The sequence below is a fragment of the Podarcis melisellensis genome (genome assembly GCF_964234715.1).
Source record: "Podarcis melisellensis genome assembly, chromosome: 11".
In the NCBI taxonomy this organism is placed as follows: domain Eukaryota; kingdom Metazoa; phylum Chordata; class Lepidosauria; order Squamata; family Lacertidae; genus Podarcis; species Podarcis melisellensis.
Window position 1 is genome coordinate 44,654,410 of NC_138543.1, and position 23,214 is coordinate 44,677,623.

Here is a 23,214-nt window from a genome sequence, read left to right on the forward strand (position 1 = left end):
GAGATGGCACTGGGGCATTTGGAGAAAGGAAGAGCAAGAGGAACTTTGTATTCTATCAAAAGTTATAGCCAAATAACCAGAAAAGAGGAGCACAACTTGCTTAGGTTGATAGGCAGTAGCTTTCCTTCATTTGAATGTAGCCAATGAGCATGAGCGTTTAGAGAGCCAATCAGGTGTTATGAGCCATTAAACCTCGGAAATACACTTTCTCCAAAAGGTTGCCACAATTTTGGCCACTAGTGCATTTAGAATCTATTGGCATATGAACTCATAGCAAGAAAGGTAAGGTACACATCCGGCAAGTAAATAAATTCCACTGGTTTACATATTCATTTTTATTTTTATTTTTGTTATGGAAGCCACAGACACTTATGCTACTGTTGTAAGTACAAGTTGCAACTATGTCTACTCATGAGTCATGATACAGCACGATGTCAATGAGACTTGCTCCCATAGTTAAGCAGGTTTAGGATTGGATCCCTGGGTTACATTTTAATTGAATGCAAACAAAACCTATGAGTTGCACCACCGCTGTATAAAGACTCCTGTTCTGATGGGCTAATGTCCACATTGCATTTAGGTTGACAGATGCCGCCAAAGGGATTCACTTTGCATGCAGAAGCCTTTTGTGAATTATTATTTTCACACAAATTGCACAGGTAAGTTTTTGCTGTATTTGTATGCAAGGTGACTTGTGGTTACTGTGAATAAACCTACATAGCAGATCTCCAGTTTGGGTGTCTCTTCTTGAAGATCCAATTGCTATCCTCCTAGTAAAATAAGGAATGCACCAAAAATGCTTTATGGGGGTGTGGCAAACCCCTTCAGGTCTCAGAGGTGAAAAAAACCTCTAGGGAATAATATATGTTGTTAATCTGGTTCAGCTGCTAATGAGGTGTGATTTCTGCTTCCTGCAGGGAATGCTTTGTCACAGAGGAGAACTTTGAGAATTATTTTTTGATCCCAAGGACTGCAATTACGAGCTCTGTAGGAACTGATTTATAATGCTATTTGTTGAGTATGTGAAATAGGGGCTTAGTTAAAAGGAGTGAAGCAAGTATCTTGAATGATAGATTTGAAATTCGATGGCAGTCCTTTAGCAACTTTTGGAAGAACAGTGGTGTTATTCATGGCACTGTCAATGTTGTTCTTTGGGTTGTGACCTTTTTATTTCCCTGTTCTGCTCCTGCACTTTTAAAAGAGTCCTGATTCATGAAAATTAAGCCAGTAAAACTGTTCTAGCATTGAGGCAGGTCTGGAGCTTTGCTGTTTTTTCTGGTCGATGAAGAAATAGGTAGCAATTCTAGCAGATATGGACAAAATGTTTTGAAATGTTGTAAACGGGGATAAAAATGGTTAGAAAATTCTGTCACATCGTGTGAAAGCTAAATATATAAAGGATCAGGGGGTTGTTTTCAAAATGAGGTGAATATTATCATAAATTGGGAAGTTTAATGATGAGAGGAACTGTTGCAATGTAATTGTTAAAATGTTTATAAGGTTCACAACTGTTTTGATACTTTGTGCTCTGCTTATGGGCTGTATTCAAGAGGAATTAGCATTGCAGAGATATTTCTTGAGGAGGCTAATTATTCTCGGATGTGAAAGAACATTGAAAGCTCTTTTATTATTGCTTTAAGAGTCAGTAAAAGATTCCTGGTTCCCAGAAAGTCATGTGCTTTAAATGTGATGACTGAATGTTAGTATCAGGGGGGAAATGAAAAACGAGGGGCTGTATGGCTTCTTTTTCAGCACGGGAAAGGTGAAAGTCTGAGTGGAAATAATGTGTGCATGAGAAGGGTGGGGCAGAGCTTGCATACAGCTGTGGCCCCACCCACACTTTGCTCATGAATATGCCTTTGCAGAACAATCCTAGGTGCGTCTACTCAGAAGTAAGTCTCATTGACTTCAGGTAAGATGGTCTAGGATTGCAGCCTGAGTTCTCCTCACTGCTTGTTCACAGTGGCAGGGGTGGAGCAAGGTGAGTACGGTGGATGCGGACCGCCCCGGTGTCATTTCTGAAGGGGGTGACATTCGGCCCACCGCCTGCCTGCGACTCCCCATCTGTCTGGGGAAAGGGGGGGGGAGCTGCAGTCTTCCCTCCTTCCCCCTTTGTTTTGACAGCACTGCACTCCTGGGCTACTGGAGGAGGCATACAGGCATGTAGGGAGAGGACGCGAAGGAGGCAGGTGAGTAAACAAGCCGAGGGTGGAGGGAACTCTGGACCCAAACCCTGGAATCCAAAAAAAGTTCAACAACTTTTTCCAACCCCCCCCCCCCAAAGCAATGGGTAGATCACAGGCAGGCTTTTTATACTGTGAGTAAATCGCAGTCTCTTGGGAGTACAACTAGATTTCAATATGGGGGGGGTTGACAAGAAATTCTCTGCACCGGGTACCACCTGACCTTGCTACGCCACTGCACAGTGGTACGTATTAAAGGCTTTGGGGTCCCATCCTGCTTTCACCACACACTTCCAGTGATTATCACAGTTTGATTCAGCTTCGGTCATTCACTGCAGGGCACCGCACAGGAGATTAGCTATTAAGCTGCCACATAATAGGGATGGATGTTGAGCTGTTCTAATGACAACTTCTTTTTCTGCATTGCAGACTTTGCTGACTTTTGCTAACTCCCTGCCTATAGCTATGGAGAGAAAAATGAATTTCATCCTTCTACTCCTCCTCCTCCTGCATGCCACAATTGACAGCAGCGTGGGATGCTACTGTGACCATTACCCATGGTCTCCCTGGTCTAGCTGCTCAAGGACTTGTAATTATGGCACTCAAAGTAGGCAAAGGTAGGAGAGACACGACACCTTTGACTTCACAAACTGATACCTTTTTATCTTTCAAGTTGTCTGTTAGGAATATGCCTAGACGAAAATGTTTTCAGCAGGCATTGAGAAAGGATAGAGGGAAGGTGTTTGCCTGATGTCTGTAGACAGGGATGTGGTGAACACACAGGGTCCCCGGATGTTTCACCGTCTATTGATCACTGTGCCACCACTTTATTTCTCACTGCCACCACCCAGGCCCTACCTGGTGCAATACTGAGTCCAGTCAGGGTTAAATTGGAACATAAGCTTCTGTTTATTTATTGCAGTTTAACAAGTGTGTGATTTCATAAACGATATCAGTCAATTACAATCATGGGGTGCCTGTCCAGACCTATAACTTCCACTACCTGCTCTCACTCACTAAACCACCTCTCAGATATTGATTTGTCTTCATAGCCCCTAACTGTTCCTGACTCAGCTTATTCTGCTACACTAACTCAACCTACCCACAGACTCTTCCCAATTCACTCCCGCTCCAATCAACCACCCCACTCCCAACGAACTGCTCCCTTCACCCCACCCAGAGCTGGTTTTATAGTCCCTCTGACTCCACCCCCTGAGTTCTGATTGGGTAAGCTGTTTAATTATTTTACTTCCAGCACTCTCATACGTTAACGTCACAAGGGAGTTCCAGACTAGATGACACTCATGGTTGCTTCCAACTCAACGATTCTATGATTCAGTCTAAGAGTGGGTGTTGCCACACTGCAGGATCAATTTCTTGCAAATGTAGAACGAGTACAGGCAATGACCAGTTGATGTGCTACTGGACACCTGTGCATCAGGGTGACCCAGAAGTGTAACTGTGTGTGTGTGATGGGGAGGCAGGGGAGTAATAGAGCATAATGGGGCATAACAGGGGGGAGTTGGCTTATGTGCCACCAATGGGAGCCGGGGTCATTGCCTGTATTATGTGGCACTTGTAAGAGTGCCAGTTCCACAAATCGAAGTGGTCAAGTGGGTGTATATGGCGTAAGGAGATCTTGCAGGTAAACTGCCCCCAAGCTGTTAAGAGCTTTATATACTAACAGTAATGCATGTTGTTTGCCCTTTATCTGCCAATTTCCGCCCCTGTGACTCACTGCTAATCTTCTTCCCCAAAGTTTTGGAAAACCTGAACTGCTTCAAATAAACTTTTTTTTCTTTTAGTTTTTATCAGCCCTCTGTCAGACAAGGCAGGCATCTCAATCCTCTGCCCCTTGTGGCAGAGCCAGTGCAACTTGCAGCATTCCAGGTCCATTCAGGCGTCCTCGAGACAAAAGGCTTCCTTGCAGCAACTAATTGCCCATTAATTCATCTTCATTTGTCCTCTTTGGCCGGCAGGTTCCAAGGTGGGAATTATTTTGCTTCCCTTGACAGGAAGCCTTGACCATGAACATGTCCCCCCCCCACCTGTATTCCAGGCAAATCAGGATGGATGACTATTATATCAAAAACCTCTGTGGCCAACTCTGCACAACTCAGGAATCCAGGGCCTGCAACCAGCAGATGTGCCCTATCAATTGCCAGCTTGGAAACTTTGGTCCCTGGTCAGAATGTGACCCCTGTGTTAGAAAACAAGTAAGTGCAAAAATTGAAGGGAGGTGGGCATGAAAGGAAGTCAATGTCAGGGACCGTGCTGAGGAGGGCTGCACTGAGGAGGAATGGTGGGAGCCTCCCCCTCCCCCGATCAGGATCCTGAATAGATTTGGAACAGTGGTTTGCAGAGGGACATAGTTCAGAAGGCAGAAGCTGGGAAGTACTGGGTGAGGAACAGCTAGGAGGAGGAGAACTGGGAGAGAGACAGTTAACAGACTCACTGTCATTGGAAAGCATCCAGCCCAGGCATAGGCAAACTCAACCCTCCAGATGCTTTGAGACTACAATTCCCATCAGCACTGACCACTGGTTCTGTTAGCTAGGGATGATGGGAGTTGTAGTCCCAAAACATCTGGACTGAGTTTTGCCTGGTCCAGCCGCTCAGCCCAAGGTCAAGGAGAGCAGATAAGGTGGCAGCACAGGAAGCACAGTGGTTGCGAGATCAGGATGCAAGACACGAAAGTGACCCAGGGGGGGAGGGGCTAGGGAGGAAGTGGGTGGAACCCTTACTTGGGAGCACATTCATTCCTTGGAAATGGATTCTTTGTTCTCTAGCTGTGATCCTTAAAGTTCTAACTGGTAAGAGACTCCTTTCTCTTTGTTCTGCTTGTCTACGACCAAATTGGGGATGGGGGAGGAAACTGAGTCCCTGAAGCCTGACAGGCAATGAGAAATGCAAGGGAGCCTTTTGTATTATCATATTTTTCACTCTATAAGATGCACCAGACCACAAGACGCACCTAGTTTTTGGAGAAGGAAAACAAGAAAAAAAATATTCTGAATCTCAGAAGCCAGAACAGCAAGAGGGATCGCTGCGCAGTGAAAGCAGCAATCCCTCTTGCTGTTCTGACTTCTGTGATAGCTGCGCAGCCTGCATTCGCTCCATAAGATGCACACACATTTCCCCTTACTTTTTAGGAGGGAAAAAGTGAGTCTTAAAGAGCAAAAAATACGGTATTTTGATTCATTCAAAGTACAGCTCATTATCCATTCTGAAAGTCCCAGTTTCAATGCTCAGCGTTTCCAGGTAAGGCTGGGAAAGATTCTCCTTCTGAAACCCTGCAGAGTCTCTGCCAGTCACTGTAAGCAATAATGAGCTAGACTGACCATTGGTCTGACTCAATCTAAGGCTCCTTCCTATCTTCCCCCTCACTATTCATCTCAAGTCATGCACTGTTATTTATTCAAATTTGTCTGGAGAGGGGAGGCAAAATCTCACTGCCCCCTCCTCATACTCTGTTTTCACTAGTGGCACCAGTGTTACGGAATGCTCTCCCTGCTGAACTACAATAGACACCCATCAGTATTGGCATGCCACCGTTATACAAGCAGTCCTCTGATCTCCTGGCCTAAAGATCCTGTTGTAACCGTTAATTGCTGTGCTATTTTAATGGGCTTTTTAATTGCACATTTGTATTGGGGGTGTTTATTTTAATGTTTTGGTGGAATGGCTTTCTGTGTATTTTAACAATGTGTGTTTCTATTTTTTGGTCATGGGTTTTATACTCGTAAATGACTTAGAAGCCATTTTGGCAATTAGGCAGAATATAAATTACTTGATGGTGGTGGTGATGATGATGATGATGTCCTTGTTCTGCCTTTCAGTTTCGTGTCAGATCCATTATCACACCTTCTCAGTTTAAGGGGCAACCCTGCAATGAGCCACTGGTAGATTCCCGGAGGTGCTACCCAACGAAACAATGCAACATAGAGGAAGTAAACTGCGAGAATAAATTCCAGTGTGAAAATGGTAACCCATATTTGTATCTTGATTCCTTCAATCTAGGTGCACCATCAAAAAAATTTACAACCATTTTAGTAGCGAAGCAAGTTCCATGTGTGCAGTTGACTGTCTCCTTCCCCCATGCACCCCTGCACTCCTTTCCAATCTGCTGGGGGAACACACAGAGTGAATTTGGAGGGTGTGGGGGAAACAGAAGGAAGTTACATTGCATGAGTTGAAGCTGTTCCACTTGTGCAATAACTTTGTTGGATACAGCCCTATTTATTTATTTAAGCTCTGACACCATTTATTTAGGCTCTCTAACCAGTTCTCCATTCCAGATTAGCATCTGAATCTGGAGGGCCACGCACAGGTTCCCTATCCGTGACTTAGTGAAAGAATACATTCTTGGTGTGGGTGTGGGTGTTCAATAATCTAAAACAATAGCTTCTAACTCTTAAAACTATGGTGTGAAAGGCAGGGCCCATGCCTACCAAATCTATCTTGGCAGGCATCTTGATGGGCTGGATGGCCACTAATGTGGATGGCTTTGAAAGTGAACTCGATAAATTTGTGGCCAGTCACTGTGTGAGAACAGAATATTGGACTAGATAGGTCTTTAGCCCTGATACAGCAGGTCTTTTCTTACGTTCCTGACAACAGGTCGGTGCATTGGCCGAAACTTGGAATGCAATGGCGAAAATGACTGTGGGGACAATTCAGATGAAAGGAACTGTCGCCGTGTGAAGGCTGTGTGCAACAGAAGGCACGAGAACATTCCTAGCGTGCAGTTAATAGGCCACGGGTAAGGAAGCTATTCTTAGATGTCTTTTGCTTATTCACATCTAGTAAATAAGTTAAAAAGAACACCTTACAAACAGAATATAAATATGCAATCCAAGTATGCTTTCTGCATGCACTATTATCACTGTGGTTTCCTAAAAATTGTTGTAAACAGAAAAATATATTGATTACCATAACATGACTGATAATTTAACTTGTTTTAACTGATTTTAATATTGTATTTTTACATTGCTTTTCCTTGTATTTGTTGGGGGATTTATTTGACTGGAGGGGGAATTACAAGGAGCAAATGACAGGCAGAGAAAGGATTAATCCCTCCCTCTTCTACAAATTGCATCCTCTTGCAATTGTTCTGCAATGACTGGATTTCCCAAATGTCTAGTTCAACTGCAGCAGACACTCTACCCCCCCCCCCATAATGAAGCCACTTGCCTTCACACTTTCCCCACTACAAGGTGGAGCAGAGCAAACTGAAAAATCTTGCTAATCCCATTTAAATTATTTTTAAGATACCTCAAAATTCCTACAGAAGTTTCACTTGATCAGAATAACCCATGATCTAAAACCCAGAAGAATTCCACTCACAGCACAGAGCAACAATTCCTAGAGTTCCCTGGGAAGAGGAACAAATCCAAAAGCTGTGGTTACCTTTCATGCCGATGAATTGCATTAACTCTGAGAAAGATGGAATGAGCTGATAGGAGGTGGTTTTAAAGCTGGTTTCTGATTAGCTGGATGTGGGTGGCGCTGTGGTCTAAACCACCAAGCCTCTTGGGCTTGTCGATCGGAAAGTTGTGGTTCAAATCCCCGTGGCTGCGTGAACTCTCGCTGCTCTGTCCCAGCTCCTAGCAGCTTGAAAGCATGCCAGTGCAAGTATATAAATAGGTACCACTGCTGCAGGAAGTGCTCTGGCTTCCGTCATGGTGTTCCGTTGTGCCAGAAGTGGTTTAGTCATACTGGCCACTAGGAAATCTGTCTGTGGACAAACGCCAGCTCCCTCGGCCTGAAAGCAGGATGAGTGCTGCAACCCCATAGTCGCCTTTGACTGGACTTAACCATCCAGGGGTCCTTTACCTTTATTTCTGCTTAGCTATGAAGGAGCAGGTTCTGCTTTTATAAACAGGCATTCTTAATAAAGGGGAAAGGTGGGACTAGGGGTGGATGAACCTAGTCAGTTTCAGTTTCTCTTGGTTTCTCATTTTTTCAATCTTATGCTCAGTTTGCCCCATTCCCACTTCAGTCTGTGATTATTTTTTTAAGTCTCCATGCAGAATTGTATGGATTTTCATATTCCGTTCTCCTAATATAATTATTTTTGTACACAAGTTTGCCTAATAGAAAGATTTTTGCAAGCAGTCTTCCTTGATATATTGCATTTTCTGCATTATTTTCACAAATGTACACATCTTTGTGCACATTTCTTACATTTCCCTATGCTTCTCCTTCTTTGGTTGAAGAACTGCATTGCAAAATTTGCAAAAGCGTGAATTTCGAAAGATAGTTTGTGTTTTTGTTCCTGTATTGGTTTCAGAAGTGCACATTATGTAGATTCACACTAAAATGTGAACTAAACAATTCTCTCCCCCATCCCTAGCTAGGATAGACAAGAACACTGGACAAGTTGAGAGGGATAAGTTTATACTATAGCCTAGCTACTCAGAGGTAAGTCCCATTGGTTTTCAGGCTATCCCTCCCAGTAAGTATGCAGAGGCACACAGTGTTATTTATTCAGTCAAGTCATTTATCCATCTTATCTGACTGACATGTTGGCCCTTGGTGCTTTTTGTGACCAACCAAACTTTCTGAAATCTTCCCTTTCTCCAGATTTCATATTATGGCACAGGAGAACAGAGGAGAAGTCCTTGGCAATTCTTTCAATGGAGGCAAATGTACACTTGTGAAAAACAATGATACACGGAAGACATTTCGAGTTCCTGCAAACTTAGAGACTGTCAGCTTTCAGGTACTGGTCACAAAATAACAAAGCACCAGATCTTGCATACAGAAGCTCTACAGTGATTATAAGGCAAATGATATCATACTTTAGCAACAGAGGACTGGACGTTTTCCAGAAATCTATGTATCTTCGGGCAATATTCATCCTGCTCTATTGGGATTTGAGGCTTGCTGGGTAAGTGGAAGCAGGCAGAGCAGGCAAATCAGGACCCTGGACAGTTCCCCGCTCTTTGAGCTATGGTAGATGTTGTCTCAGCAAAGGATCTGATCATCTGAAGGCCTTTTGTGGTTCTACCCTCTCTGGGAGCTGTGTAATTTTTTCCTGTAATTCGTGTAATTCGTGTTCCTGTGTGGCTGCGGAATTGCAAACACTACAGTGGAGTCATCCCCAGAGTCCAAAGATGAAGGGGAAACCATGTTCTTAGGCCAAAATGATGGAGAAAGTGCTGCTGAAGGCTCCCTGTGGGGTGACTTTTGGGACATCTGAACCTGAGTCCTCCTTGGTGACATGCTGATCTGGATGTAGTAGACATAATTTTTGAATAGAACTATGCCTTATATTAATTGTGGGTGCATATCATTAAAAAGGGTGACTCTGTTTTCCCTCTCCACAGACAGAGAATGAAGAGGATGATGTGGCATCTGATTTTTACAGTGATTTAATTCCTCTAGAGTCTTCTTCCTCTGGAGGCAGCTCTTCCTCCAGCTCAGGCAGACGGTCCTCTGGAATCCCATTGCTCTTCTCCAGAAAGACTAAAGTGAAGGTCACGTCTTCATCCTCCTTCAGAGAGGCTGTGCAAGCTTCATATAAAAAGGTACTCATGTTTTTGTTCTCTCCGTTTTTTCAGTCTCTGTCCACTAGTGCTGGATTCAAGTCTTGACCAGCAGAAGCGGAAAAGGATATGGTTTATTTTCCAGGGAACACAAAACTTTTCCTCCACTGAAGTATCTGTATTGTGAGAGAGCAGAAAATTGTATCATAGGCCCGAAAGTGATTGTATCATAGGCCTGAAAGCAGATTAGTTTAGAGGCGTCCATTCAGATCATTGAAAGGGAAGACAGAGACATTATATGTCATATACAGCTTATCGTATTTTTCGCCCTATAGGACACACTTTCCCCCTCCAAAAATGAAGGGGGAATGTGTGTGCATCCTATGGGGCGAATACAGGGTTTTGCTAAAGCCTGGTGAGCGATAGGGGTCGGTGCGCACCGACCCCTCTCCCTCTCCAGGCTTCAGAAAGCTCTGTGCAGCCCTAGGGAGCCCGCCGTGAAGCCGCGCCAGGCTCCCGAAGGTTGCACAGAGCTGCCTGCACTCCCAGGATCGGCGAAGCTCCGCGCAACCCCCCAGAGCCCGGCGTGAAGCCGCGCCGGGCTCCCGAAGGTTGTGCAAGCTCCCAGAGTGATGCCGAAGCTGCGTGCAGCTTCGGCATCACTCTGGGACCCGTTCTGGGGCCTGGGGTCGGGGAAAACTTGGGCTTCCCCCGCCCCCAGCCGCGCAAGCTTCCAGAGCGATGCTGAAGCTGCGCTCAGCTACGGCATCGCTCTGGGACCCGTTCTGGGGGCTGGGGTCGGGGGAAGCTTGGGCTTCCCCCGCCCCCAGCCGCGCAAGCTCCCAGAGCGATGCTGAAGCTGCGCTCAGCTTCGGCATCGCTCTGGCTCCTGTTCTGGGGGCTGGGGTTGGGGGAAGCTCAGGCTTCCCCCGACCCAGCCCCGCGCCTTTATTCCCCCCCCAAAAAAAATCTAGGTGCGTCCTATGGGCCGGTGCGGTATATGTTTTTCTTTTTAAATGTCTCCTGATGGGTGAAATTAGACTTTTTCTAAGCCGAATGAAACCACTAAAATACAACTGGAATAAGAGTGATCTTTTCTTGTTTATCAATGTCTCGTGGCGCAGGAAAGATAGATAATATTAGATACATTGCAATCAGGGCTGGGGGATCATAAAGTTTAAGGCGTGTCTTTTGAGAATGTATCTGTATTGAGATTAAGGTTAGTAGACCTGATTGCATCTGATCAAAAACTTCAGTTCTATTCATTGGTGTTTGAACAGAGACAATGCTTTTCCTGTTTCACTACAGCTGTTAGTTTATGCAGCGATGCTGAGACGAATCTATTTTTATCAGGGAAGATCACCACGCTCATTTTGCATACATTTATGCAATTAACCGCAGACGGAGCTTTTGCATTGCATTGCTATTTAATACCAACTTTTACACACCCACCCTTCCAACAACCATGTGTATTAAACCTGACAACCAAAGATCACTGGAGCAAGTGAGGCTTGCAACAAAATGGTGTGATGTATCCTCACTTCCTAGCAGTGGTGTTCCTGTTCAGGGTTCCTGCCACCCAGCCATACCCATCTCCAGGATAATATCAGTGTAAGGAACCCAGGAATATGTATTGCATTTACCTGCAATGCCAGTTTTCTGTTTCCCATCTGACCATCAATGTTCTGTGGCTGCTGAAAATATTCAGCCCTCACTGGGCTGTAATTTTGGTGTTTGTTTGTTTGTTACTGTTTGTTTTAGGTTTTGTGTACTTCTGCCAAAACTGAAGTCCCCCTGAGAATGCTAATATTCTTGTCTCTGCGACTCCATTTTTGTCGGCAGTCACTGCCTGAGGTTGCTATTGAAGGCTGTGATGCTGGTTTAGACTTTTGATCTGATCAAGCAAGGCAATTCTTTTCATGTCTTGACAAAAAAATGAAGGGAATTTACTTCCAAACCAATTATATTTATTCTGCACTAGGGAAAGGGGAGAATTTAGATCCAAGTTGCATTTAAAAACAAACATCCATACTTTTCGAAACAATACAAACAGAGCCATTTTTTGAAATTTGCACTTGTCTGAATTTTGCAATGCAGTTCCTCAGTCAAGGAATGTGTACAAAACTGCATATACTAGGATAAAATGTGCATATATTGGTGAAAAATAGCAGGCTAATATGCATCATAGCAGGGGAGATTGTCCAGTAAAAATATGTATCTTTTGAGAATTTTACACTAAAATGCAAATGAGTTTTCAAGATCATATATTTTTTTAAATGGCAGACTGCTGTGGAAATGTGGAGAACTAGATAAGGATAGGAAAAAATGGCAGAAACCAAAACTGACAGATTCACCCATACCTATTCTGTACAGATATCACTGGTGCTAAATCTAGATGCCTTTTTGCCCTAATATATCTGGCAGCAGTTAAGATGAGACCTAGTGTGGTTCAGGGACTAAAGTGTTGAAGTAGATTTCAGGCAACCTGGTTTTAACTTGCCACTTGGCCAGGAAGTTCAATAGATGACCTTGGGCAAATCATGACATCTCAACCTAGCCTACCTCTCAGGGTTGTCATAAATATAAAATGGGAGGGAGGACCTTTTGCACTGTGGCTTGAATTCTTTAAAGGAAAAATGGCATATAAATGGAATGAACAATTCTCTCTTTTTTTCTGGAAAGCATATTCTGCATGGTGAGTTGGGGGTTTTTTTTATCATGGTGCAACATTTGTCCTTTCTTTCTAATGTACACTTGTAAATTCTAAATGAATTCATAATAGCCTATGTTTCAGTAAAAGTGTGGGTGTTATGGGGTATAATATTTATTTTTTAAAATAATGTTCTTGGTAGCATTTGATTAATAAGTAAAAAAATTCTTTTCCCAAGTGAAACAAATATGAACATAATTACTTTAGTGTCTGCAGTGTAGAGATAAGCTTTTCTCTTAAACCAGTTTATTTATTCATTTATATACTGTATAAAATATCACAGTAGAAACAGCGGCCAGGGATTGTAAATGGGAAAAGATTTTAGAAATAAATAAAGTGTTGGTGCTGGAGGTAGTGATTTGTCCATTTACTGATAGCATGTAATATATAAAACATTCCGGACAGAATTGTTGTAATTTGCAATAAAAGGAACCAAAAACCAAGAAAGAACTAAAGTTAACTTTCTCACCAACAAATTCATCACCATAAGATGTGGCGCAGGTGGCTGGTTTTATTGGTCTTCAAAGGTGAAGAGACATAATCATGGAGGGATAGTACTTTTGGCTGCTATTAGCCATCACTCCCACTTATGGTGAACTCAGATGTTGAGTGCTGACACAAATTCATCCAGAATTGGGTAACTGATAAACTAGAGGTATTAGGGTGTATGTGTGTGTGTTGGTATGTAGGTGAACCTGTGAACTGCTCCACAGTATTCACATACCCTCCACCTCTTTGAAGCCCAAATCCGGGACACCATCTTCCTGGATGCCATCTTTCCCATTTTTTATCATGAGAGCATGGCGGCAAATTTGGTTGCCATGATCTTGTGCAATTTCACACTGTAGTTCGCCACAGGCAAAAAGTTTTGCTTTTTTCAAGCATGGCACCCAAAAATGTGTGTTTGGGGGCACCATATGAGATCATGGCCCTCCCAAAAGTGCTAATTAGGGGGGAATTGCACTGTGAGATCGCAGCAAGCAAAATGGCTGCCGTTCTCTTGTGATTAAAAAAATGGGATGTCCAGGTTTTTGGGGGGACACTTATGGAGTATGAATTCAGCCCTGAGAAACACTACAATTCAAGTGACAGCAGCACATGAGATGGTTTTCTCTGTGGTGGCTCCAAGGTGTTCTGGAATGCCCATCCATTTCCAGGTGTATCTTGTGGCAGTTCATATACTTTTTTTGGCCTTGGATCAAGGTGCTGTCCTGGGCATTTGGACGAGTAGCAGTTTACCCTCCTGCTATTTTATGTTGCTGCACTCCTGTTTTGCTGCTCATGTAATCTTGTTGAGCTTTGTGCTTTTAATTCGTGGTTTCAACCATTGTTGTTTTTAAACCATTGTCATTTTATGTAACCTGCCCTGGGAGCATTTGGTGAAGAATGGCCATAAAAATAAAATAAGTGTCTTATTAGCAACTGGAACAGACTCTTAACTTTAATTCTTCCATTTTAGAACTCCAACTTTATTAGAGTCCATAAGGTGATTGCTGTGTCGAATTTCACAGTGAAACAGTCAGACTTGCACCTCTCTGGAGTTTTCCTACAGGCCCTCAACAGCCTGCCTCTGGAGTACAACTATGCCCTTTACAGCCGGATATTTGATGACTTTGGGACTCATTACTATACTTCTGGTTCAATGGGGGGCACGTATGACCTCCTCTATCAATACAGTGCTGAAGAGCTGAGAAATTCAGGTATGTGGCAGTTAGCTAGGGAAGATAAGCCCACATCACCATTTTAACAGCAGTAAATGGCCCTGTTTGGGGGGGAGGGGATGGGAGAGTATATGCAACAATTTCTTTTTAAAAAACCAAACTTTTCCAGAAGTCTCTTTAGTGATATAATGAAATAGGATATGCATGAGGGAATATTGTACCAAATGTTGGGGGCAGGGGACCTGATAATAATAATAATAATAATAATAATAATAATAATAATAATAATAATTTATTTATTACCCACTCATCTGGCTGGGTTTCCCCAGCCACTCTGGCCGGCTTCCAACACAATATTAAAATACAGTAATGCATCAAACATTAAAAGCTTCCCTAAACAGGGCTGTCTTCAGATGTCGTCTGAAGGAATGTTTGTTTAGATTTCTCATGAAGAGGGCACAAAGAGGAATGTTTAGATTATGGACAGTGCAGTTCATCTCTTATGCTTACTCTGACCAATGACATCTTGGGTAGCTGAGTAAATTTGGTTGTGTGTGTGTTTGTGTGACATTTCCTTGGTTCCATGCTCTCTTCCCCAACAACATCTCCCTATAACTCCCATTGTTCCTACCACAGACCTGTAAATCTTGCCCTTGCAGGAACACCATGGCAGCTAGGTTTCTGAACTCTAGCATGCTTCATCCTCTCACATCCAGTTCTGGCAATATAGAAATGAAAAATGTATAGACTTTTCCTTTGTTTGAAAAATGATACTTTAAAGTTTGCTGCACAAGACTCCTGTGGATTTATCTGCCTAGATTAGAATTTGGCAAGCAATCCATTCTGGATGGGCTGCTGTACCTACAAATTTCATCCTCTCTGCCAATTTCACCCTCGTCTAGAAAAAGGCAGGTGGGGGCATTTTTACATCATCCATTGTAGTTAATTGGGTGGATCCAATTTGGTTCTAAGTGATTTGCTTTGGAAAGACAGAGAGCAGCATTGAAACAGATCCTACTGCTCCCTAAAGCTGCACATACAGAAGCAAATTGAATCTTGTGGTCAAAGCATACCCCTAGAACTCATTAGGGGCTCAGCTAGATTGGTAAAGAAAAAGTGTTTTATATGCGTTTTATATGCATTTATAACACTGTGACACCAATACGATTTCTCATACAAAGTTCACAGTGAATTTTCCTGAAACACTTATTTGATGTGTCTAGAACCAGCCTAGGTTTGTGTTACTTTGTATTATTTAAGATTTCGGAATTCTGATTCCAAACCAGACACATATTGTTATTTTTCTGTAATAGCAGAATGCTGCCAGACATGAGACTTAGGAGCTGCTCCTTTCTGCTTACTCACTAAGATGCGCTGACCAGTTTTAGCCAGTTCTGATGAACAACATTTGCTCTCCACTTCGGAAAGAGACTGTGAGCTGTTCCCACAGTGTTGTTTGCAAGGCAGAACAATAAGCAAAAATAACATGAATGCTGAGTTGCTTTGCGAATTTTAAAGTACTGGGGACATGATTTATCTTCCCACTATAGGTTTAACGGAGCAAGAAGCAAATGAGTGTGTCCGGACAGAAACAACGAGGCGTGTCTTTTTCAAGAAGAAAAAGAAAGTGCGTACAGATTGCATCAACAACAGAATGAGTGAGAAGCATGAAGGTAGCTATAAAGGATAGTGGAATTCTAGTGATCCTATTGCCTCAGAGTGTGTCGTGGTGAAGAATAAGAATAAGCAATAACCTCAATAGCCTTTGTTTTTCCAATGGCAAATACTTGCAAAGAGTGCATCATGTTGATATCCAGGGATTCAGCTGTTTTCATTCTTTAAAAAATGACCTCCATTAAATTCTGCACTAGAATAGTCTAAACGTTCAGGATTTCAAAGCACTGTAAGAGACTAATTGCTTTTGGGGAGGGTTAACTGAAGCAGACATGGTCAAGGAATTTAGCCCTTTCTCTGCTGCTGTCCTTGGAAATCTCATTTTTTTTCTTTAGCTACTATTTTCATTAGGAGGAAATACCTCCCTTAAAGGTAAAGGTAAAAGGACCCCTGACCATTAGGTCCAGTCGTGACCGACTCTGGGGTTGCGGCGCTCATCTCACTTTATTGGCCGAGGGAGCCGGTGCACAGCTTCCGGGTCATGTGGCCAGCATGACTAAGCCGCTTCTGGCGAACCAGAGCAGCGCATGGAAACACCGTTTACCTTCCCGCCGGTAAACGTGCTTTCGAACTGCTAGGTTGGCAGGAGCTGGGAACGGGCAACGGGAGCTCACCCCGTTGCAGGGATTCAAACCGCCGACCTGTGGTTTAACCCACAGCACCACCCGCCTCCCTAATACCTCCCTTAGCAGATGCTATTTGCATATTTATTTATTTTTTAAATAAAGAGTGTCAAATGCATGTCGACTCTAGTTTGATCTTAACAGTATCAGCTGACAAGTGGCTAATAAAGGAAGAAACGTAAGTACAGAAACAGAATGTATTGTGGAAAGCTCCATCCTGCATCTTGCATACACTATGTAAATTAAATGTACTTACACCTGCCCTACCCAGTGACCTTGCTTGGTGTATAAGTCTCTATTCTTTTGGTGCACTGATGTAATACTGCAGTCTGCTCTGCTCCTGTTCAGGACAAGCTCCATTCCATTCCCCCTCCCACCCTATTTTCTGATTACTTCCCCTCCAACAGTCAGTCAGCATTCCATAGCCACTGACCTCACTGGACTATTTAGTGGGTTTTTCTCTAATTCACTAAGGTGACATTCAGTGATGTTAGGTAACCCATTTTTCTCTGCTCGCACAGTTTGGGATTAAACTGTGTGGGCAAAAAAACAGCATCTCTGCAAGCGGCGACAACCAGCTTGCAAGTGGCAGGGCATGGCATTTGCCAACGTTCAGATGATAGCTGGTGCATGCAAAGCCCTGTGTCGTCACAAGTGCCAATAATCATGCCAGCACTTGCTATGTAGCTCAAGCACTGACCATCAGTGTTGCCTTCAAAACTAACCTCATTTTCAGCTAAGCTGACTCACGTTTGACATAATATATGATGACAGAAACAAGCAGGCGGGCATGGCTTGGTCAAAATGGCTTCATGGACCAAATAGAGAGACCTAATAGACCTAGTTATGCCCATGGGCTAGAGGTTTGTCATGGCCAGTATATCATTCATTCTTTCAGGTGGTTTTCTGCAAACCACCGTCTGCGTCGATTTTGAATAGATGCTGTGAATTTAAGCATTGCTCTGGTAACCAAAAACCACTCCTTTCAAATCTGTTCCAGGTTCTTTTCTTCAGTCCTCTGAAAAGTCTATCTCATTAGTAAAAGGAGGGAGGTCTGAATACGCTGCAGCACTGGCCTGGGAAAAGAAAGGATCTTTCCCAGAGCATGCCGTGTACACAAATTGGCTGGAATCGACCAAAGACAATCCAATCGTTGTTGATTTTGAGGTAGGAAAACAGAAGCAATGAAGAGATGAACACAGGTCCTCGGTTCACAATGGGGAAAGCATTTATTAATCTTGTTGTGGATATTCTGGTCACAAAATAAAGTTAAAGAGATAGGTGAAGAGCTGTGTAAGTCAGTGGTAGAACATCTGATTTGCATTCAGAAGATCCAAGCTTCAACCCCTTGCATCTCAAGCCAGGACTGAAACCAGGCAGTGTAGACTAGGTTTCCTCAACCTTTTCGAACCTGCTTTTAGCCCAAACATGTTTTTGGGAGACCTGTTTCTTAATCTTAGGCCAGACATCTGCATGGTGGTAGAGTTCTTCTTGGCACTCCCCTTGGATCCAGTATACCTGAAGGAGCGTCTCCACCTCCATCGTTCTGCCTGGACACTGAGGTCCAGCGCCGAGGGCCTTCTGGTGGTTCCCTCACTACGAGAAGCCAAGTTACATGGAACCAGGCAGAGGGCCTTCTCAGTAGCGGCACCCGCCCTGTGGAACACCCTCCCATCAGATGTCAAAGAGAAAAATAACTACCAAACTTTTAGAAGACATCTAAAGTCAGCCCAGTTTAGGGAAGCTTTTAATGTTTAATAGGTTATTGTATTTTAGTGTTTTGTTGGTAGCCGCCCAGATTGGCTGGGGAAACCCAGCCAGATGGGCGGGGTATAAATAAATTATTATTATTATTATTATTATTATTATTATTATTATTATTATTATTATTATATCAGCGCACAACTCAATAGGAGGCACCTACCCACCAGATGAAGACCAGTGGTATAGACAATTGGTGGGTATCTACTGAAGTGGGTAAAAGAATAGTCCAACTTGGTTTAAGGCAGCTCCCTGTGTCCTTCTAACTTTGTAAAGCACCTAAGGAGAGATGCGATTCCTCAGGTGTTGTTAGACTCCAACCACATTACTATTCTCTTTGTAAACCACTCTGAGTTGTCTCCTCCCCCCACTTTTTTAAGAGTTTGGATTTGATATCCCGCCTTTCACTCCCTTTAAGGAGTCTCAAAGCGGCTAATATTCTCCTTTCCCTTCTTCCTCCCCCTCAACAAACACCCTGTGAGGTGAGTGGGGCTGAGAGACTTCAGAGAAGTGTGACTAGCCCAAGGTCACCCAGCAGCTGCATGTGGAGGAGCGGAGACGCGAACCTGGTTCCTCAGATTATGAGTCTATCGTTCTTAACCACTACACCACACTGGCTCTCTAGTGTTAGAATTTAAACAATCAAGCACTGTATAAATTTTATGAACCAAACAAATAGCTCCCATCATCCTGAACACTGCAAGTGGTGATGAGCGTTGGCTTCCAACAGCATCTTGAAGACCACATGTCCCCCGTTCCTGAGATAAAGATGCACAGCACTTGTTAGGACTTGATGTTACCACAAGGTTCTTTTCATTTAGCTGGCTTCCATTTTGAATCTGGTGAAGGACTTCCCGTGTGCGGCGACTAAACGGCGTAACCTCAGGAAAGCTCTTGTGGAATATGCGGAGCAATTTGACCCGTGCCGATGCGCTCCCTGCCCCAACAATGGCAGGCCTGTGCTCTCCGGAAGCGAATGCCTCTGTGTGTGCCAGGCTGGTACATATGGCGACAACTGTGAGATGAAAGCACCTGATTACAAATCTGGTATAGTCCTTCATAATTTTATTTGCATGCTGCTTTTCCGCAAAAAGAATCATGCTCAAAGAAAAGGGATGCACCTCATAGGCAACCACCGCAAGAACAGTTTCATAATAACATAATAATAATAATTATAATAAAACAGCAATGCCATAGCAAATACAACAATGTGCAACAACCCTCCACACAACATTTCAGCTTCGCATGGTCCTGATACCATGGCAGAAATGCAGGGAAGTGCAGATACAACTATAACACCTAGAGGAAGAATTTTTGTGTGACAGTGCTCACCGGTACAGGGTACCATCACCTCCTCTTCTTCTTTTGCTGTCTATAGTAGCCATTTTGTGCTGGCACCCACGACACTCTTAGGAAAACATAAGTACCAGTGTTGCATTTTTTAAAAAAATAGCCAAAGGGCCTTCTCAGTAGAGGCTCCCACCCTGTGGAAAACCCTCCCATCAGATGTCAAGGAAATAAACAACTATCTTACTTTTAGAAGACATCTGAAGGCAGCCCTGTTTAGGGAAGCTTTTAAAGTTTGATGTTTTATCGTGTTTTTAATATTCTGTTGGGAGCCACCCAGAGTGGCTGGGGAAACCCAGCCAGATGGGCAGGGTATAAATAATAAATTATTGTTATTGTTATCATCATTTATTATTATTATTATTATTATTATTATTATTATTATTATTATTAGCACTGGGTATAGGCATATGCTGCTCTCACCTTGTGTAACATTTCAGTGAACCTTGTGGTTATTTCAGGCTTGTTAGGGGTTTCTCTTTTCATCTGTTTCAGTCGCCGTGGATGGTCACTGGAACTGCTGGTCTCAATGGAGTCCTTGTAATGCTGGCCATAAGAGATATAGGACCCGCGAGTGTGACAATCCTTCACCGCTAAATGGAGGGAAACTATGTGAAGGTGAACGGGCCCAAGAGGAAGAATGCTACCTCTCCATATTTGCTGACAGGTAAGAGTGATCTAGAAGGCCTAATTGTGGGAAGGGCTGAAGCTCCATTGATTTCCATTTGTCAGGATCCTGCAGTTTCCATATTTGCAGAATTTCAGTGAAAATGGAGCCAAGAGTGCAAATTGCCAATGCTCACTTAATTGTTCCATGTCTGGTATAGAAATAAATCTGGTGCATATGATTGGTTTTGTTGCTACTTTCATTCCACAAACAATACATCATTTAATACACAGACAATTTGCATCGTGTCTCCTTTGCATTGAAATTAAAACGTAGAATAATGTAATTACAATGCCAGTTACATAATCTACATAAATAATTAAGTCAGATAAGTCCACCACAGCGGGCAGCGAGGCAAACAATGTAGTCTTTGGCAGAAGATGATCTATAGTGGAACGGAAACAGTGCTGCATGTGACAAATAAAGAGACAATGGAAAATGATGCCTTTTTACATCTCAGATTCGATCCCTGGTATCTCCAGACAGAACTCCAGAACCCTGAAATGTGATTGCTCCTCAGTGAAGACAGTAGTCTTATGTCCACCCAAATCTCTGAGCAGTGAGAGGATTTTTTTGGCAGGAAACACCTACCTTGTTTTTGGTTTCCTTAGAATGAAGGTTACTGGAGACTGGTGTGACAATTATTTAAATTAATATTTAAGAACCTGGAAGAGCCCTAGAGTCTTTCTGGTGGTTCTAGTAAGCAGTAAGCAAATAAAGGTTGCATGAATTCAGTGGTTCTTTTCTTCTAGGGGGGCCTTGTGTCTCAACGATGGTGACGAGAAAAGGGAGAGGGATATTTTGGTTGAGCAGCCTGACTCTGGATGCCTCAAACCAGACCCTCCAGAACATGGGTTCATCAGGGTGAGTGTTGCAGCTTGTCTCTCTCTAAATGGGTAAACACCTTTATCTCAATGCCTACCTTACTCTTGATCCTGTCTTCAGCAAAGAGATGGCCTGAGAGGCCTCTGAAGGGCCCCTTGTTGCCTTAGTGGACCAGTTTGGGATTTCTCATCCATGTTGTGGGCAGGACCAGCAGTGTTCCATGAGCAGCTAAGAGCTGCCATTTTAATTTCCCACAATTCTTCAGAATTGGATAGAGAAAAAGCTTTTCTCCCTCTCTCATAACTCTAGACATCCAATGAATGTTGGGAGATTGAGGACAGATAAAAGGAAGTCCTTCTTCATGCAGTGCACAGTCAGACGGTGGACCTCGCTCCCACAGGAGGCTGTGGTGTCCACCATCTTGGATGGTGTTAAAAGGGGGTTAGACAAATTCATGGAGGATGAGGCTATCAATGGCTGCTAACCATGCTGTCTACCTCCAAGGTCAAAGGTATTGTGCTTCTGTGAACTAGTTGCTGGAAACCTCAGGAGGAGAGAGTACTCTTGTGCTCTGGGAGTACTCTTGCGCTCTGGTTCTGCTTGTGAGCTTCCTGAGGGTATCTAGTTGGCCACTGTGAGAACAGGATGCTGGACAAGATGGGCTTCTGACCTCATTCAGCAGACTCTTCATTACATCATTGCAACTGTCATTCTGCCTTTAAGATAGAATCATAGAACTGTAGAGTTGGAAGGGACGCAGAGGATCATTTAGGTGTCAGAAGTCCAAGTTCTCAGCTTGATAACACAGTAAGCATAGCTACCGTAATTTTCGCTCCATAACACGCAGTTTTTTCCTCCTAGAAAGTAAGGAGAAATGTCTGTGCGTGTTATGGAGCGAATGCCTACGGATGGCAGGGGAATCTGCTGCAGTTGTGAGCAGTCCGTGGCTCGCTTTGAAAGAGCAAAGCGGGTGTAAGCGGCTCCTGTCAGCGAGCCGAGCCGGGGAGGAGGGAGAGAAGCAGAGCGGGGTTGGCTGCTTTAAAACAACCCTGTGCTCTCTGTCCCTGCCTGCAGTTTTTTGCTGTCCGGTTTTGGATTAGCCACTGTAGGGGCTGTGTGTGTGTGTGCTTGAGCTATCGTTCTCCTCCTCCTGTTTCCTGTTCACTCTCCCAGTGCCCCTGCGCTCTCCTGCGACTTTAGGATTGATACTCTGTGGGTGTGTATGTGTGAGGGATCGTTCTCCTTCTCTTGCTTCCCACTCCCAGCGCCCCTGCGCTCTCCTGCGACTTTAGGATTGATACTCTGTGTGTCTGTGTGTGAGAGAGGGGTTGTTCTCCTTCTCTTGCTCCCCATTCACTCCCCCAGCGCCCCTGCAACTTCCAGCACCCCTGCGACTTTAGGGGGACTTTTGCATGGATCCACATGGATCCTCAGGATTTTTGCATTGAGCTACCCCAAACTCACCGTCAGATCACATGCCTGTGGCAACAGCATGAACCACAAAAATCATACATCCACTGTTTCGTTTAGAATATTTTTTTCTTGTTTTCCACCTCTAAAACCTACGTGCGTGTTATGGTCTGGTGCGTGTTATAGAGCGAAAAATACGGTAATTAAAAAGGATTTATTGCAAAAACAAACAGATCACTTTGGACGGCTCTATCCAAGCCTCCAGCACCATTACTCAAGATGACCCTTCTGAAGACTGCTTCTGGTGTGACCAGAAGCAACTGAACTTTCGCTTCTTATGTCTTTTGTTTTGCTTCCTGTCTTGCAGCCCTCCCATTTGCCAAGTCCTTGGACTTAGTGTGTCAGCCTCTTCCCCATTCTCTGAGAGATTGTCTCTTAACTCTTTCCTGCCTGTTTGTGCTTCCGGCAAACTTTGACAGCGTTCTAGCCTGATCTCCATTAATGTCTTATCAGCTTGCACGTCAAGGTCAGGGGGAGCTGGAGCATGCATCTGCTGGCTCTCCTCTGTCTGAGTAACATCAAAGCAGCCTCTCTGTTCCTGGCTGTTTTCTGCAGTTAGCTGCAAACTTTTGCTTGGAGCTGGCTCATTCCTGACACTAGGTCCCCCCCCCCCCGCCATGCAGGATTATGCAGCTGTCCCATATGGGGATCAACCTTGGTATCAGTACCACACTATAACCAACTGGGCTGTCCAGGAGGAGACAAAACATTAATGTTTTTGAGATTAGATTATCAGACTAGGATTTGGGAGCTCCTCCTGGGAATTCCCACAGATAAAGGAACAGTGGAGAACTTTTTGGATA

General features: G+C 43.8%; 1 protein-coding gene across 2 annotated transcripts in view; it reads left to right on the forward strand.

The window, feature by feature from the left end:
- Positions 1 to 580: 580 nt before the first annotated feature.
- Positions 581 to 23,214, forward strand: part of LOC309380002 (complement component C6-like) — a 30,001-nt gene continuing 7,367 nt past the window's right edge. Inside the window, exons 1-14 of one of the 2 annotated variants that reach the window (XM_081929632.1) lie at positions 586 to 659; positions 918 to 987; positions 2,613 to 2,800; positions 4,243 to 4,399; positions 6,023 to 6,167; positions 6,804 to 6,945; positions 8,769 to 8,907; positions 9,515 to 9,715; positions 13,843 to 14,083; positions 15,595 to 15,717; positions 17,342 to 17,508; positions 18,924 to 19,149; positions 19,945 to 20,116; positions 20,869 to 20,980. In XM_081929632.1, the coding sequence (XP_081785758.1) occupies positions 589 to 659; positions 918 to 987; positions 2,613 to 2,800; positions 4,243 to 4,399; positions 6,023 to 6,167; positions 6,804 to 6,945; positions 8,769 to 8,907; positions 9,515 to 9,715; positions 13,843 to 14,083; positions 15,595 to 15,717; positions 17,342 to 17,508; positions 18,924 to 19,149; positions 19,945 to 20,116; positions 20,869 to 20,980 (2,154 nt within the window). In that variant the 5' untranslated portion in view covers positions 586 to 588. Of the gene's footprint in view, positions 660 to 917; positions 988 to 2,612; positions 2,801 to 4,242; positions 4,400 to 6,022; positions 6,168 to 6,803; positions 6,946 to 8,768; positions 8,908 to 9,514; positions 9,716 to 13,842; positions 14,084 to 15,594; positions 15,718 to 17,341; positions 17,509 to 18,923; positions 19,150 to 19,944; positions 20,117 to 20,868; positions 20,981 to 23,214 lie in introns of both variants that reach the window. The other variant, XM_081929633.1, reaches the window with a different exon arrangement.